Source organism: Marmota monax, unplaced genomic scaffold, assembly GCF_021218885.2.
Source record: "Marmota monax isolate L192 unplaced genomic scaffold, Marmota_monax_Labrador192_F-V1.1 WCK01_AAM20220418_F8-fsc00215, whole genome shotgun sequence".
NCBI classification, from domain to species: domain Eukaryota; kingdom Metazoa; phylum Chordata; class Mammalia; order Rodentia; family Sciuridae; genus Marmota; species Marmota monax.
In genome coordinates this window covers 214,118-231,142 of record NW_026695214.1, presented here as the reverse complement: position 1 = coordinate 231,142, position 17,025 = coordinate 214,118, and the positions used below count along the sequence as shown (strand labels likewise).

The 17,025-nt window shown below is 52.8% G+C and overlaps 2 protein-coding genes across 2 annotated transcripts; both read left to right on the top strand.

Annotated features, from left to right (window-relative positions):
* The first annotated feature begins 1,750 nt into the window (after nt 1–1,750).
* Nucleotides 1,751–6,975, top strand: Rps5 (ribosomal protein S5). The gene is made up of 6 exons (XM_046431041.2): nt 1,751–1,908; nt 2,730–2,838; nt 5,513–5,722; nt 5,894–6,022; nt 6,682–6,780; nt 6,859–6,975. The coding sequence occupies exons 2-6, from the start codon at nt 2,731–2,733 to the stop codon at nt 6,925–6,927; spliced, it is 615 nt and encodes a 204-aa protein (XP_046286997.1). The 5' UTR covers nt 1,751–1,908; nt 2,730; the 3' UTR covers nt 6,928–6,975.
* Nucleotides 6,976–7,128: 153 nt separating this feature from the next.
* On the top strand, nt 7,129–9,963 carry Rnf225 (ring finger protein 225). Its single transcript, XM_046431033.2, has 2 exons — nt 7,129–7,848; nt 8,255–9,963. The coding sequence occupies exon 2, from the start codon at nt 8,266–8,268 to the stop codon at nt 9,241–9,243; it is 978 nt and encodes a 325-aa protein (XP_046286989.1). The 5' UTR covers nt 7,129–7,848; nt 8,255–8,265; the 3' UTR covers nt 9,244–9,963.
* Nucleotides 9,964–17,025: the final 7,062 nt, after the last annotated feature.

The following is a 17,025-nucleotide window of genomic DNA, read 5'->3' as shown; positions in this document are numbered from 1 at the left end:
AATATTTATTTTTTAGTTATTGGCGGACACAACATCTTTGTTTTGTATGTGGTGCTGAGGATCGAACCCGGGCCGCACGCATGCCAGGCAAGCGCGCTACCGCTTGAGCCACATCCCCAGCCCATAAGATTGTTTTGAAAGGTAAGCAATCTGGTTCCTAGATTCTTAATTGTCCCTATGGGATCAGGGAGCTGCTTACCCCAGAGTAATTGCTAACTATAGGAGGCAAGAGAATGAGGTAGGAAGGATGGCATCTCAGGTGTCACCGTGAGGTTATCATGGTGACACGGAAGTAAAGGCCAAACATGGCAAAGGGAGCTTTTCAGTATCTGGAGTATATTAGTGCGGATGTCTGCAGTAATAAATTGCCACAAACTTAGTGGCTTAAAACCACAATTTACTGAGTTCCGAAGATCATAAGTTCATAAGGTGGTGCAAGGGCACATTCTCTGTGGAGGACCCTTCCTTGTTTTTTCAAGCTTCTGGTGGCTCCATGTTCCATGGCTTATGGGTGCATCACTTCAATCTAGGCCTCTATGGTCACATGGGTGTCTCCCCCAACTTTGCCTCTTCTTTCCCTTGTGGTTTTGGGCACTGAACCCCTCTTGCACTGAGCTACATCCCTAACCCATCTTTATAAGGACACTGTCAGCCCCTCCCCAGCTGACCTTTTCAGAGATCCTTCTGGGAGCAGCTGGAAGAAGCAATAGCTGGGGAGATAGAGGCCTGTATGGGAGCCGGATAGGGGAACAGTCCCATCCCTCATTACAGCCTTTGGTCTCAAAAGCAGAAGTCAGGGGGCTGGGGATGTGGCTCAAGCGGTAGCGCGCTCGCCTGGCATGCGTGCGGCCCGGGTTCGATCCTCAGCACCCCATACAAACAAAGATGTTGTGTCCACCGAGAACTAAAAAATAAATAAATATTAAAAAAAAAAAAGCAGAAGTCAGAGGCTGGGATTGTGGCTCAGAGGTAGATCGCTCGTCTAGCACGTGCAAGACTCTGGGTTCGATCCTCAGCAACACATAAAAATAAGATAAATACAATAAAGATATTTCTAAAAAAAATTTTTTTTTAAGTAGAAGTCAGCCTAGTTCAAAACAGCAGCCCAAGAGCCGAGGCCGCGGACATAGTTATGAGCACCAGGATAAAGAACGCCCCCGAGGGGACCCAGCTTGCCAGCCCTGCCCGGCTCCAATTCCCCCACCTCCAGATGGGTAGCACTGCTCCAGCATGTGGGTCTGGCTCTCAGCGCCGCGAACCCGTCTCCCCAGGACGCGAAACTGTGGAAGCAAAGGCACGACGGCGGGGAAATCCCGGCGGCAGGTACCCGGAGGAATGACCGCCGCGGCCGGGGACCCGCAGACCCAGGCAGTGGGGAGGGGCCGCGCGTGGACGGCGCATACTCGTGGCACTGCGGAGGGCGGTGGCAGACTCACTCCACCAATGCGGAGACGCGATGCGTGTGTCCTGAGGAAGCCGTCCTGAGGGCGGCAAAGAACGATAGGGTACCGAGCCGAATGCCAGGCCGAAATGATCGCGTCCCGGACTTCTGCCCTCATTTGAAATGGCGGCGTTGGTCTTGGACGTCTAGGCACTTGGGCACTGGCCCCCGTGTCCTGGCAACGACGTCTTACTGCACTTCCGCCAGGCAAGTTGTGGTCCCGCTTCTGAGAGTGCGCGTGCGCGGCGGATAGGCGCGTTCGTCTGATTGGGAGGCTGCCCTTCATCCTCACTCCGGATTGGTCTGTGAGCGCTCAGTGCCACTGTGCTCTCCCGGAGCCTCTGCTGACCCGGAAGTTTTCCCTCCACTTAAAAGCGTCGGTCTGCGCTGCGCGGCCTCTTCCTGTCTGTACGAGTGTGGCGCGTGGTGCACGCGGAGCGACCGAGACTCCCCAGCTGTGCTCTCAGGTTAGGCTGTAGGGGGGTCTGGGTCCCGAAGGGGCGGCCCAGGGTCTTCTGGAGATCGGCGGAGGGGCCCAGGGCCCTGCGCCTTCCGTGCTCGGCTCTCCCCTCTTCTGGAAAACGGGTACTCGGAAGCGCGCGCGGCCAAAGCCACTGGGTGCTACGCCGTGGTCCTCCACCGCCGAGGCCGCGCGCCCGGGCACTGATGTGGGATTTTCGGCTGCACGTTGAGACTGGAAGTTCCCGTTCTCGTAGCTCCTTGGTAACCGTTTGTTACCAGTATTCGTTTTCCTCAGAGAATTCTTAGTGTCTGCCGAGTATCAAGCCGGAATGGAAACTTTTTCATGGGTTCTGTCGCAGCATTTGTGCGGTTATCCTTATGTCAGATAGTGTTACCACCTCAAGGATGCGGAAGACGGTCAGAGCAGCCTGTTTTGCCTGGGTAAAATTGGCATGGCGGTGTGTGATTCCCGTCAGATGCTGGGCTGAGCATTGTCTGCTAAGCCGCTGTAGGGCTTCATGAAGCAGCTGTGGACAAGGTGACTTGTCAGATCTTGGAACCGGGGCTCCGGGGTGAGACGGATGGCAGCCGAGTGCTTTTCCGAAGCCTGAGAAAGTGGTCCCTCCTAGCTTTTCAACTCACCGCTAGGAGGAGGGTCAGCCTCAGGGGTGGGGGTGTGGGTGGGGTGCCTAGATGTTCACAATTTGTTTAGGTCCCTTCTGATTCCCACAGGATGGGGTCAGCCTCACAGTTGATCCCACCGGAGTTGGAGCGTGTGCTCCAGGCTGGTGGACTCTGTTTATTTCTGCTCTCACCCTGTCCCCAGGATGACGGAGTGGGAGACAGCCGCACCTGCAGTGGCAGAGACCCCGGACATCAAGCTCTTCGGGAAGTGGAGCACTGATGATGTGCAGATCAATGACATTTCCCTGCAGGTGAGGGGGACTTGACACTGGCCTTCCCTACTAGGCGTTGGAAGGAGATGGGGATTGTTCCACTAAGTCAACATTTAAAGTCAGGACAGTTAAAAAGATCCCTGGGCTTGTGGCTCAGCATTAGAACCCTTCCCTAGCATGTGTGAAGCCTTGGGTTCAGTCCTCAGCACCACATATAAATAATAAAGGTATCATGTCCACCTACAAGTAAAATATGTTTAAAAAAGATCGCTGAATCACCACATCCACTCTTTCTTGTATCTTGCCTAAAGGTTAGTACAGTTTTATATGGGGTTCCTTTTTCAGAAGTATCACATATACTGTTGCATGCGTTTTGTTGTTTTTGTAGTGAATACACATAACTGTTTACCATTTAGTCTAGGGTCTATAGCTCAGTGGTAGAGTGCTTGCCTAATGTGTTCAAGGCTAGGACTATACACACAAAAAAAATATTTTTCTATTGTTTTAAAGTGGAAGCATCTGGGTGGTTTGGAGGGGGGGTTGGACAAAATGCCTTTATTTTATAGTTTTATTGGTGCTAAGGATCGAATTGAACCCAGTGCCTCACACATGCCAGGCAAGTGCTCTGCCATTGAGCTATAGCCCTAACCCAGCATCTCGGTTTTTTTTTTAACGTGGTCTGGTTATCCAACATCATCTGTTAAGACTGTTTTAATTTTTTATTGTGGGTTGTTCAAAACATTACAAATTTCTTGACGTATCATATTCCACACTTTGATTCAAGTGGGTTATGAACTCCCACCTTCACCCCATACACAGATTGCAGAATCACATCAGTTACACATCCATTGATTTACAAATTGCCATACTAGTGTCTGTTGTGCTCCGCTGCCTTTCCCATCCTCCACCCTCCCCCCTCCCCAAGACTGTTTTTTAACCAGTTGAATGGTGAACTTGTTGAAAATCAGTTGGCCGTGAATATATGGGTTTATTTCTGGATTCTGAATTATGTTGTTGGTTTGTATATCTTATGTTTATGCCAGTACTGTGTTGTCCTGATTACTGTAGCTTTGTAACATGTTGAAATCAAGAATTGTAAGTGCTTGTACTTCTGTCTTATTCTCATACTGTTTTACAGAGTTTCTGCCACTCCTGCCCCTTGATGCAGAGGTGTGCACTTTGCTGAGCATGCCCCCAGCGCTCAAATAGCTTCCTGTTTCAGGAGTTTCATGGACCTTAGGAGCTTGTATTTTTGAGGGCTCTTCCTGTGTTTTAAAAAAAATTGATATTAAAGGTTATATTTTGCAAGCCTGGAGTTCCTAGCACCTTGGGAGGTTGTGGCAGGAGGATCACAAGTTCAAGGCCAGACTCAGCAACTAACTGAGGCCCTAAGCAACTTAGTTAGACCCTGTCTCAAAGGAGAAAATAAATTTAAAAAAGAGCCGAGAATTCAGTGGTTAAGTGCCGCTGGGTTCAATCTCTAGCACCATAAAACAGTAGTAATAATAATAATAATGATGTTTTGTGAATGTGTTTGTATAAAGATAAATGTGAGTTGTGTTTACTTTTTTTCCTTTTTGTTTGAAAAGAAATTAAAGCATTTTTGTTCCCTCTAAAGATGCCATAGCACTTATGTACTGTGCCTAAAGGATACAGGATTATTTTCATTCTGGATGTCTGGGAGAGCTTCACTTCACCCCTCCATGGGTTTGCGTAGGCAGCTTTGTATATTGTGGTGCAAGGGATGGAATCTAGGGCTTCTTGCATGATAGGCGAGTGCTGTACCATAGCACCCCACAGGCCCAAACTTCTTCATTAGGAACCAGATGGTATGTTTTTGCCTCACGGTCACATTGGATTTCAGTTACTTTTTTTGTTTTTGTACAATGCTTTAGAAAGGTAAAAACTATGGGATTGAGGTTGTAGCTCAGTGGTAGAGCACTTGCCTAGCACCTGTGAGGCACTGGGTTCTATCCTCAGTAACACATATAAAAATAAAGGTATTAAAAATGTAAAAACTGGGGGTGGGGGAGTGGCCTTGGGCACATTTTGTAATGGAAGTATCAACTGCAGTCCACTCTGCATACTCCTCTAATTTCCTTCTGCCATCCTTATGTATGCAAGGCTACCATTTTGGCCTTTAACAATGTTTCTGACTCTGATGACACTCAGCAACATCTAGATATATTTTTAGTTATCAAAATTACAGTGGTGCATGCCTGCAATTCCAATAACTCGGGAGGCTGAGGCAGGAGGATTGCAAGTTTGAGGCCAGTCTCAGTAACTGGAGAGGCCCTGTCTAAATAAAGAGGGATAGTAGAGCACCTGCCTAGTATGCCCTGTGTTCAATCCCAGCACTGCCAAAACAAACAAAAACTGAGTGGGTTGCTGCTAGTGTACTGGGTACTGCTGAACATCCTGTGGTAGTTTCAGCAGAGAATCGTCCACCCTACAGCGTCCGTGTTCAGGGAGCACTGTTGCAAAAAAAAAACAAACAATGGACTTCACTCCGTTGTGAATGGAGTGCTCTTGAAGTGTTACATGGAAGGAAATCCACTTGTGTAGTTTTCCCTCTTTCAAGGCAAGCTGGATTCACATCCATATCCCCTGGGGCGGGGGCAGACTGGGATTGCAGTGTTGGGTACTGGGTATCCTCTGGTCCTGGGCTGTGTCCATCCTGTTCCTGACTGTTCCTCATCCCCTGCTGCCTCAGGATTACATTGCGGTGAAGGAGAAGTATGCCAAGTACCTGCCCCACAGTGCAGGACGCTATGCTGCCAAGCGCTTCCGCAAAGCACAGTGCCCCATCGTGGAGCGCCTCACTAACTCCATGATGATGCATGGCCGCAACAACGGCAAGAAGCTCATGACTGTGCGCATCGTCAAGCATGCCTTTGAGATCATCCACCTGCTCACTGGTGAGGTAGGACTCTGTGACAAGCAAGGCAGGCTGTGCCTGTACCACATACTGAAGCGCCCTGGTATGCATGCCACGCTTAGCACCTATGTGGCTGTCACCCTGTTTTAGGATTGAGTCGGGGAGGGGGAGCACGTGGGGCTTGACGTTGAGCTCATAGCCCCCCTTGTCTGCTAGAACCCTCTGCAGGTCCTGGTGAATGCCATCATCAACAGTGGCCCCCGGGAGGATTCAACGCGCATTGGGCGAGCTGGCACAGTGAGAAGGCAGGCTGTGGACGTGTCCCCACTGCGCCGCGTGAATCAGGTGGGGCTGGGCCCTTGGCCTTGTGCAGGTGGAATGGGAAGAGCTGTCAGGAGTGGGTGGAGTCCTGCCTGGGGCGGAAAGGTTGTCCCTGTTTGCATGTTTTACCTGGAGCCTCACTTCCTCCAGGAAAGCTTCCTGGAATCACACCCTGTTCAGAGCACATCCTGGCTCCTGGAGCCCTTCAAAGTCTGGCTTCATCTTGTTTCTGATGTACAGTGTGTAAAGTGTACCATAATTGTAGTGTATGCTACAGATGCACTGTGTGGGGTGGTTTCTTTTCTTTTTGTTTCCTCTTCTTGGACCTGGTAAGAAGCAGTTGTAGTAATTCTAACAGTTTTTCCCTAAGCATTTGAGCAGGTGTCTTATGAGCAAGGCTTATCTGTTCCCATCATTCCATTCCTGAGGAATTTAATAGCAATACGATATCTGTCATTTATCCATCTGTCCCAATGTGCCCTTTACCTTGTCAATCAAAGGTCCAGGTCAAGAGCACGCATCACATTGTTATGGCAGGTCTAAAGTCCTATCATTGGGTGTGTATGTCTGTGGACACTTGTTTTTTTCCAGCCGATGTCACCTCCCCCCTGTATCTTGTCTGAATGGGCCCAGTTACTGGAGGGCCACAGTCCTACAGGCCTAATTTGACCCCTATGCTCTAGGCCATCTGGCTGCTGTGCACAGGGGCCCGTGAGGCAGCCTTCCGGAACATCAAGACGATTGCTGAGTGCCTGGCAGATGAGCTCATTAATGCTGCCAAGGTGGGTTGGAATGTGGGTCTCAGGGCAGGGGTCGGGGGCGCTCCCAGCATCTAGAGCTAATTCGATGTTTCCTCACAGGGCTCTTCTAACTCCTACGCCATCAAAAAGAAAGACGAGCTGGAGCGTGTGGCCAAGTCCAACCGCTGATTTCCCGGCTGCTGACCAATAAACTGTCTTCCCTTGGGGACAGCTGTACCCATCTGTTGCCTGTGTTTTGGGGGGTGGCCTTGTGTGATGGGGATGCTCATGGCACTGGCATGACTTGTCAGCCTGTGGAAACCTGAGTCACAGGGCACCGGCCAGATGCCCTAGAGTGTTCCAGCAGGTATTGGGAATGAGGGAGAGGATGTCCATGACGTGAGAGCCTGGCATATCCGATGTTGCTCTGGTCTTGGTCGTGAGACCTGGGTACCTGTGGATCATCCTGAGGTCAGGCTCCCCAAAAGCACGCCCAGGTAGAGGTAAAGAAGGTCTGTTGTCTGGGCCACAGTCATCCCAGCCCTGTGTGCAGGCTGGTCAGTCCAGCTGTCCACCTCTTAGATGTGTATGCTGGCTTCACTGTTTGGGTTGTGGCCTGTAGGTCAGGCCCTGTACTCACAGGGTGCTAGGAGAAGCAGGAGCCTGCCCGGGCAGCCCATCTGGTGGCTCCATAGTGGAATGTTTGGTTTCACAGTGGATTGAACCTGTGACCTTGCACAGGAAGCTACAGCCCCAGCCCCCTGAAACTCAGGCCAACCCTTGACTTGGGATCCTTGTCTTACAAACTCCAGTTGCTAGGGTTACAGGGGCACCGAGGTAGGTTTTGGAAAAGGGTGGTCGCATCCCCCCCTGCACAGTATCATCAGCATCCATCCGCCCGAGTCAGGCTTGCTGTTCCAGGCAGGCTTGGTCTTGGGGGTGGGGTAGCCAGCCAGACAAGTTCAGCAGGTGCGTGGGACCTGTGGGGGTGGCCCCAGGTCAGACACCCTCCCCTAGGGAGGGGCACTCAGATACCCAACAGCAGGCAGACCAGAGACTGGGCAGAACACGAGGGACACCCCTAGCAGGCAGAGGAGAAGGCATCACAAGGTAGGGAGGGTTGCTGGCTGTCCCTTCACCCTGTAGTGAAGTGTCCTGTAGCTCAGGATACTTCACTGGTCTGAACGCATCCTTATCTCAGGAGTTGACCCTGGTGGGTCCTCCGTGGCATCTTGGGTGCCACAGCCAGGTTTGCTTCCCAGGTCTGGGAGTCCCACTTAACCTTGGTCCCCTGCACCTATTCCTTCCTGGAGACACTGGGTCCACACAATCTACAAGTGGCTGCAGTCTCTACCTGGACCTTCAAGGGCCCATCCCTGACGCCTTGGCTCCTGTTAACCTGACAGTCCCCCCCCTGTTCTGGGTAACCCCCTCAGCGCAGCCCCTTTTCTAGAAGTCCTCCCTCTGGCACCCTACGTGCTGCTGCCCTTCCCCGCCTGACCACCTCTCCCCGTAGGTTGGTTCCAGATGCCCTGCCCGCGGCCTCCCTGGCTCCGCCGCCTGCGGACTCAGAGTGCGGGCCCCAGCTCTCCAGGCGCGCCCTCTGCGCCCGGCTTCCCAGGTAGAGATGAGGAAGAGGACGAAGAGGAGGACGAGGGCGATGGGAGCCCCGGCTCGGGCCCCATTCTGCCCCCCGCGTCTCCCATGGAGTGCCTCATCTGTGTGTCGCCCTTCGACGGCGTGTTCAAGCTGCCCAAGCGCCTAGACTGCGGCCACGTCTTCTGCCTCGAGTGCCTGGCGCGCCTGTCGCTGGCCACGGCGGGCGGCGGCGACGCGGTGGCCTGTCCGGTGTGCCGCGCGCCCACACGCCTGGCGCCGCGCGGAGGGCTGCCCGCCTTGCCCACGCAGCCTGGCTTGCTGCCCCGCGACGCGCGCGCGCCGCCACCGCGCCAGGGCTCCGTGCGCTTCGACCGCCGCCGCGGGCTGCTCTACCTGCGGCCGCCGCCGCCGCCGCCCGGGCCGCGCAAGAGCCGCGCCGCGCGCGCTCCGCCGCCGCCGCCTCTGCGCCTCGGCCGCCCGCTGTCGCGCCGCCTGACGCTGAGCAGCGGGGCCTGCGTCTTCAACGCGGCCGTTGCGCTGGCCGTGCTGGTGGCCTCGGGCCTCGTGGTCTCCGGCGTCTACATCTTCTTCCTCATCCCGCACGCTGCCTCCGCCGGCCCCGTGCGGCCGCAGCTGGTGGCTCTGGCCCCTGAGCCCGGCTTCTCCTGGTTTCCGCCGCGACCCACGCTGGGGCCACCCTGGACGCCGCGACCCACCAGCCCTGACCTGGACAACACCCTGCCAGGGCCTGCGGTGGGTGCGCTGGAGCGCGAGAGCGTCCCTAAGGACCCAGCCCAGCCAGAGGGCACGCTGGACGACCCATCAGACCGCACGTGGCCAGCAGGGGAGGGCCCCGGCTGGACCCCACGACTACGGGGCATGAGGAGGGTGTGGGGACCTCGATGAGTGCCTCCGCGCTGCGCCTGGGATCCTCTGGGCATCCCCCGGGGCCTTAGCGTGTGCATTCCCAGCACCTATCTCTTCAGACTGGGCAGGGCACTTAGGTAGTACCACCACGGACAGCAGCAACCACCGCAGCGGGTCCACATGGATCCTCTGGGAACACACCTGACCCTCATGGGAGGCCACCTGGAGATGTCTCTGGCTGATTCCCATGGCTGTCCAGCTGAGGGTGCCCTGGCCTGACGTTTGTAAGGGTTTTCCTGGAGGTCACTGGTGAACCTCACCCCTGTTGAGATCTAGTTGGGAGTCTAGTGGAGTCCAGCTGGGCGCCACCCCACTGACATCCATACAGGGGCTCTGAACTCGAAAGAGGGCCGCGGAAGAATCCCCAGCCGGCACCAGGGTTGAAGGTTCTGATCCACTCTTCCTTGGGGTGCACTGTAGGTCGAGGGGTCTTGGAGAGAAAAGTTGCTGTTGATATCTTGTGGTCATGCCCCTCCACTGTTCCTTGCAGGGACAAGTATCCCACACGGAGTGTGAGCTTTTCTTTCCACTCTACTGCCTGCAGGATGGACATAGGAAGACAAGTATGCCCCTGGCTGGAACTCAGGCTCGGAGGGGCAGGGGTGACCTGACCAGGGATGGTAGGGCCCTGTCTCTGTCTTCGTCTCTCTCTTTAGTACCAAAGATTGAACCCAGAGGCCCTTAACTGCTGAGCCACATCCCCAGTCCTTTTTACTTTTTTTTTTTTTTTTTTTTTGGAGGGGGGGGGGGTGGGTGTATTGGGGACTGAATTCAAGGGCACTCGGACACTGAGCCACATCCCCAGCCCTATTTTGTATTTTATTTAGAGACAGGGTCTCACTGAGTTGCTTCGCACCTGCAATTGCTGAGGCTGACTTTGAACTTGAGATCCTCCTGTCTCAGCCTCCCCAGCCACTGGGATTACTGGTATGCTCCACTGTCCCTGAACTATTTACTTTTTTTCTTTTTTTAAGAGAGAGAGAGAATTTTAATATTTATTTTTTAGTTTTCGGGGGACACAACATCTTTGTTTGTATGTGGTGCTGAGGATCAAACCCCGCTGCACGCATGCCAGGGGAGCGCACTACCGCTTGAGCCACACCCCCAGCCCCCTGAACTATTTACTTTTTGAGACACGTCTCTCTTAGTTGCTTTGGGCCTTGCTAAATTGCTGAGGCCCAGCGAGGCCATCTCATGAAGACGGGCTGCTACCCTGTTTCTAAGTCCCAGCTTGCCTTCACCTCTGGATCATGACTCTGCAAACCTCCCAACATGCTGTGGGGCAGCTGTGGTCATCATGGCTTACGGAAGCCAAGGTGGCCCAAGTCAGACACAAGCATGTGACTAGAGGAGTCCTGGACTTCCCTGGTTAGCCTCAGTGATTCTGGCCTCTTTTCCTGCCCGAGTCCCTTCACCCTGATTAATTTCCAAGGGTCAATTTTTTTGTTGTTATATATTTAGTTATATATGATGGTAGAATGTATTTTGACATATCATACATACTTGTGGGAGTACATGATGTAGAGTTTCACTGGTTGTGTATTCATGGTGAACACAGGAAGTTATGAATGATTCATTCTTCTGTCTTTCCCATTCCCATCTTCACTCTCTCCCCCCACCACCACTCTGCCCTGTCCAATCCATTACAATACCCTCCCACTCCCAGGGCACTTATTGTATTTCAGCAGCCACATATCGTAGAAACCATTTGGCCTTTGTTTTGGGGGAATTGGCTTATTTCATTTACCGGGAGAGTCTCTAGTTCCATCCATTTACCAGCTAATGCCATAATCTCATTCTTCTTTGTGGCTAATATTCCATTGTGTATATGTACTACATTTTCTTGACCCATACATCTGAAGGGCACCTATGTTGGTTTCATAACTTAGCTACTGTTAATTGAGCTGTTACTGTAGTATGCTGATATTTAGTATTGCCTCCCCTACCAAACTCACAAACCAGGGAGTGGGATAGCTGGGTCAAATGGTGGTTGCATTCCAAGTTTTCTGAGGAATTTCCATACTGCTTTCCAGAGTGGTTGCACCAATTTGCAGTTACAACAGCAATGTACAAATTGATCATTTTCCCCACATCCTCACCAATATTTATGGTTATTTGTATTCTTGATAATTGCCATTCTGACTGGAGTGAGATGAAATCTCATTGTAGTTTTAATTTGCATTTCTCTACTTGCTAGAGATATTGAACATTTTTTCATATATTTATTGACCATTCATATTTCTTCTTTTGTGAAGTGTTTGGTTCCTTTGTTCATTTTTGATTGGGTATTTGGTTTTTTGACGTTCAGTTTTTTGAGTTCTTTATATATCCTAGAGATTAATGCTCTGAGGTGCATCTGGCCAAGATTTTCTCCCGTTCAGTAGGCTCTCCTCACATTCTTGGCTGCTTCCTTGATGTGAAGAAGCATTCTAGTTTGATGGCAGGGGCCAGTTTCCTTCTCCATGGCTCCATCAGCTCTGCAGAGCCTCTCCTCCAGCTCCAGTGGAAGTTGGAGTCTTCTAGTTCGCAGCAGTCTTCAGGGAAGGTGGCATGGGCTCCCAGAAGCCTTCTTGTCACAGGAGAGGCCGATGGTAGCTACCTTCTGCACAGACTGACCACAGGCCTTGAAACCCCCCTTGGTGTTGGGGTTCACCAAGGGACGGGGAGGCTCACGTGTGATGGGAAGCTCCTGTGTGATGTTCACATGTCTGTCGCCAGCACTGGAAATGCAGTAGGTGCCAAGAGGTTACTGGGGGAATGGTTACTGGAAATTGGTGGCATCACAGATAACTGAGATGCAGCCTGGGAATGCTTGCAGGTACCCAAGGCTTGCCAGGGCCCCAACACCCTGACTCAGGCATGTCTTCAGAAGTAGTTCAGGTGGCAAGCCAGAGGAGGAACACCAGGGAGTCCAGGGTGTGTCTTCCCAGACCAGTTCTTGCCCCACACCACTGTGAACATCATCCGTGGGAGCTGGGGTTAGCACACTGGGTCACTGGGAAGCCACACCCCTGCCTCAGGAAGGAAACCGGCCCGGCAGGAGCAGGACTGGTGGTCCTTTCTCTGGCTACTGTAACAAACTATCCCCAACTCGATGCCTTAGGATAATACATTTATTATCTTACAGTTCTGCAGTCCAGAAGCCCAAGATCATTTCACTGGACTAACATCCAGGTTCAAACAGTTCTAGTTCTTTTTGGAGGCTATGCAAAAATCTGTGTCCTTAGTTTTCCCAGCTTCTACAGCTGTCTTCCTTGGCTTGGCATAGGAAGACATCAGCATAATATCTACAAACCTCTCTGACTCTTCTCTTTCACTTAAAAAGACTGTGAGAGTACCCTGGGTCTGTACAGATCATCCAAGATAACTCCCATCCCCCGACTCTTAATCTAATCAATCTACAAGGTCCATTTTTCTAGGTAAGTTAGCAGACTCACAGGTTCTAGGGATCACCACCTGGACATCTTTGGGATTCTGAGATCTCCCTCCTCACTGACTCTTCTCCACCCCAACCTGGGGGAGTGAGGGTGGGCAGACCTGGCCAGAAAGGGATCCTTGGCTGGCAGTGAAGAGAAGCCAGAGAGTTTGCCGTCTGAGGAGGACCCTGCAGGATCCTGGAGGAGGGAACCTCAGGGCTGTATCCTTAAGTTTATTCAAGAGCTGGCATTGAGGTAGGTGCATATCCTGCAGAAAGGTAAATGAATCTGGGGAGGACAGGTGGAGGCCAGGGGTGTGGGCAGGGCTGTCCCCTCCCTGTCCTAACTAGCTGCCTTGGAAGAACTACTGTGGCTTCTGCACCATTCCAGTCTGGGAGCCTGGGTCTTATCCTCTCCTTCCCTAAAAGGAGGCTGATGACAGAGCCCAGGTGTTGCTGACATCCATCTGTAGATTACTACTTTGGTTCCTCCTTGCCCACTGCCCACAAAGGGGCTGCCCTAAACCACCCAGCACAGGACCACGGGGTACTTTTTCACCCCAGCCCATGTCCCTCTCATCTTGGGCTCGGGAGTTGCACCCTCCCTTTGCCCACCCCATGCCCACTGGACACCACCACTGGTCCATGGCCTTGTCACTTAGCCCCAGTTTTGTTGTGCCTTGATGCCCAGAAAGTGGAGACAGCTTCAGACTCTGGCACAGGTGCCCAAGAGGCCTGTGTGGGCCAGGCCTTGGTTCTCTCTTCTCTAATATGGGCGACAATAAACCCTCAATTTGAGGAAATTTGTTTATCCACAAGTATTTGTTGAGTGACTTTTACATGCCAGGGTTAGGGGACTCAGGAACAAGGACTGACCTCACACTGCAGATGAAGGGCTGAGCAGACTGACCCCTTCTTCTGGCCACCACACTGCCTCCTCTGCCAAGCCCATTTTCCCAAACCTTCCCTAGTCCTGTCTCCCAGCTCTCTTCCCCACAAGCCAGGAGGGATGTCAGAGGCTCCACTGTTTGTGATCTATAATGGTTAATTTAAATCGTCAACCTGATTGGATTAAAAATGCTGAAGACTAACAGGCTTCTGGGGGCTGGGGTTGTGGCTCAGTAGTAGCGTGCTCGCCTACCATGCATGAGGCACTGGGTTCGATCCTCAGCACCACATAAATGTAAAATAAAGATATTGTGTCCACCTAAAACTAAAAAATAATATTTTAAAAAAAGAGGCTTCTGGGTGTGTCCGTGAGGATATGTCTAGGAATGACTGGCATGTGGGATAGCTAACCAAAGTGGAGACCCTCCCTCTACATGGGCAGCCCAGTCCAATAGGTTGGAGGCTTAGATGGAATAAAAGCTGAAGAACCAGGAAGTGGCAGCAGATGCAAGCTAGATTCTTCTTGACTGCATTCTTGATTGCTGCTGGGATGGTAGGAGGACATCAGACTCTTGCTCCTCCACTCTTCCCAAGTGGACTCTGCCAGTGATTGATTCTCCAGGGAGTTTTCAGAAGCCTTCAGTCTTGGACTGGGGCAGCACCACTGATCTCTCTTGTTGTGAGGCTTCAGCATCTTGGACCATGCTGCTGCTGGTTCTTCCAGCTCTCCAGGCTGCAATGGCCACTGTGGACTACCAGCTTCTGGTTGTACAAGCCAAGCTAATGACCCCCTGTTCATAATCGTACCTCCTCTTGGTTCTGTTCCTCTAGAGGGCCCTGACTAATACAGAATCCTGCCAGGGTCCCAGAGGCTGCTGCCCAGACCCGACAAGTCCGTGGGCATTCTCTTGGCCTCCGAGGAACCAGGGGCCAAAAGGGGCCGTCGCTGGACACTGGGGGGTGCAATGTCCAGACTGAAAGATGGTGAAACAGGCTGCCCAGCAGGGCAGGGTGGGCTGCGGGGGCTTTCTTCAAAATCCCTGCTCACCTCACCGCCGCCGGCAGCCTGTTTCCCCTCCCTCCTCAGTTCTCCTCCGACGCCCTTTTCGCCTACACACTAAGCCACAATCTCACCTCCTCCCTCGCCCCCTCCCGGGTCACCCGGGAAAGCGGAGGGGTGGGCAGGAGACCCCCTCCGGGCAGGAGAGTCGGGGCTTTGATCGCTACCGCCACAGGCCCCGCCCTCCCTGCGCGCGCCAGGAGCGCCCCCCCAGCCTGGTGGAAGGAACGGCGAGCGCGTCGGCTCCGAACGGCCAATCAGAGGCGAGAGGTCGGGCGGTGAGGCCCCGCCTTCGCCGTACCGCGAGGTCGGCGCGTCGCCCAGACCGCGGGCCAGGCCGGGGCGGGAACGCTAGAGAGGCTGACCCATCGGGAGCCTGCGGCCTGCGTGGCTCTGACGACGCACGCCGCCCCGAGCGCAGCGCCAGGGGTCGGGTCGGGCGTGGAGGAGGCGGAAACCCGACGGCCGCAGCGAGTAGGGGAGGAACGAAGGGCGTGACCGGCGGCTGCCGGGCTGAAGCGGGACGAGTGAGGCTGAGGAGGGAGCCTGACACCGAGTGCTGCAGCTGAAGGGGGCGCGCGGCGTTGTGGCGGCGCCAGGCCCTGGAGTCAGGCACAGGCCGTGGTTAGGGGCCCTTCCTCAGGCGCCGTGCAGTCCCGTGAGCTGTGAGTACACCTGAATGCGGCGGCCAGTTGGTACCGGGTAGATGAGGTCATAGAGGAAGAGAGGAATGCGACAAAGGGAGAGCCCTGCTTCCCCACACGGTGAGGGTGAACCTTGAGAAGCCGCCGAGGCGAGCCGGGAAGCGGGGGTAGCAGACTTCTGCGAGGGAGGACGGGGCCGAGCTGGTGTCCCCAGAGGCAAGGTGTTCTGCCCTTGTTCTGCGTCCTAGGGTTCCTCTGTCCTCCTTCCCCTCCTTGTCTTTCTCCTTCCTGCAGAGGTGGGAAGGCCCAGGAATGCTCCGTGGGAGGGCCAACAGGTGGGAAGAGGTGGGCTGAAGGGGGAAGCCCCTGTTTATTTATTTTCAAACATGGAGTCACATCAGTTTCTTACAACAACTAGAAAATACCTATTAAAAATTAAAAAAAATAGAAAATATGGCAAAGGGGCCTGGGAATGTGGCTCAGTGGTAAAGTGCTTTCCTGGCGTGCGTTTTCCCTCCCAGTAGGGAGGGGAAATTCCTGGGATGGGTTACCTTGGCAACAGATTGGAGCAGGGGCAGGTTCTTCGTAAGATCCCTCAGGGGACAGTCTCCAACTTCCCAGACTCACTCAAAATTGGCCTCCTTGACCGGACCTGGACCTGACTCTATTTACCTGTCTACACAGACTGCCTGTCTAATTCTGGCGTCAATGGGAAGGAGCAGGGTTTGGCTTCCCCATCCTAGGGAGTGACAGTCACCTGCATCCCCTGCTCCCTGGGGATGAATACTTCCTTTTTTTTTCTTTTGGTAGCAGGGATTGAACCCAGGGGTGCTTAACCACTGAGCCACTACCCAGTCCTTTTTTATATTGAGACAGTCTAAGTTGCTTAGAGCTTTGCTATAAGTTGCTGTGGCTGGGCTTCGAACCTGGGATCCTCCTGCTTCAGGCATCTGAGCATCCTGCCTGGCTGCTCAGATTCTAACAATGAATCTCTCTGGTTCTTTGTCATTTATTTATTTGGTGCTTGGGGATTTGAACCCAGGGCCTAATGCACGCCAGGCAAGCACTTTACCACTGAGCCACATTCCCAGGCCCCTTTGCCATATTTTTTATTTTTTAAAATTTTTTAATAGGTATTTTCTAGTTGTTGTAAGAAACTGATGTGACTCCATTTTTGAAAATAAATAAACAGGGGCTGGGGTTGTGGTTCAGCGGTAGAGCACAAGGCCCTGGGTTCCATCCTCAGCACCATATACAAATAATAAATAAATAAATAATAAAGTCTAAAAAAATTTGTAAAAGAAAATAAATAAATAACAGCAGCTTCTACCTCAAGGCCTGTCCTAAGGAAGGGGGCGTGACCCTTGTCCTTGGAAAAACCCACAGAGCCTTTCTAGGCTCCCTGCTGAGTTGTTTGTCTGTAAATAATAAGATCTGCTGCACCAGGTGTCCCTGACTGGGTCAGGCTAGGTGAGGACCCATAGCAACCCCCTAGCAACCACCAATCAGCATGAGACAGGGAAAATACCTGGGATGCCAGGTGACCCCCCAGTAGTTTACAGTGATTGGTAACATGTTGGGAAACCATGTCATTTAGCAAGTACACCCCTCGAGGCTTAAACCAATCAGTTCAAAGGAACCCCCCTCTTGTACTAGCCAATCACCTTTACCCATCTTGTTCCCGCCAGTGAATGTGCTAATCAATGTTAAGAGTTGTTGTTTGATTTTCCCATGGTATGGATAGAGTATCCCCA

Bases quoted from the DNA above. Each gene is read 5' to 3' on its own strand.
- Rps5 (XM_046431041.2), top strand. From the start codon at position 2,731: ATGACGGAGTGGGAGACAGCCGCACCTGCAGTGGCAGAGACCCCGGAC. The intron at 6,023-6,681 runs GTGGGGCTGGGC...CCTATGCTCTAG, and splicing joins CACTGCGCCGCGTGAATCAG to GCCATCTGGCTGCTGTGCAC. The intron at 6,781-6,858 runs GTGGGTTGGAAT...GTTTCCTCACAG, and splicing joins AGCTCATTAATGCTGCCAAG to GGCTCTTCTAACTCCTACGC.
- Rnf225 (XM_046431033.2), top strand. From the start codon at position 8,266: ATGCCCTGCCCGCGGCCTCCCTGGCTCCGCCGCCTGCGGACTCAGAGT.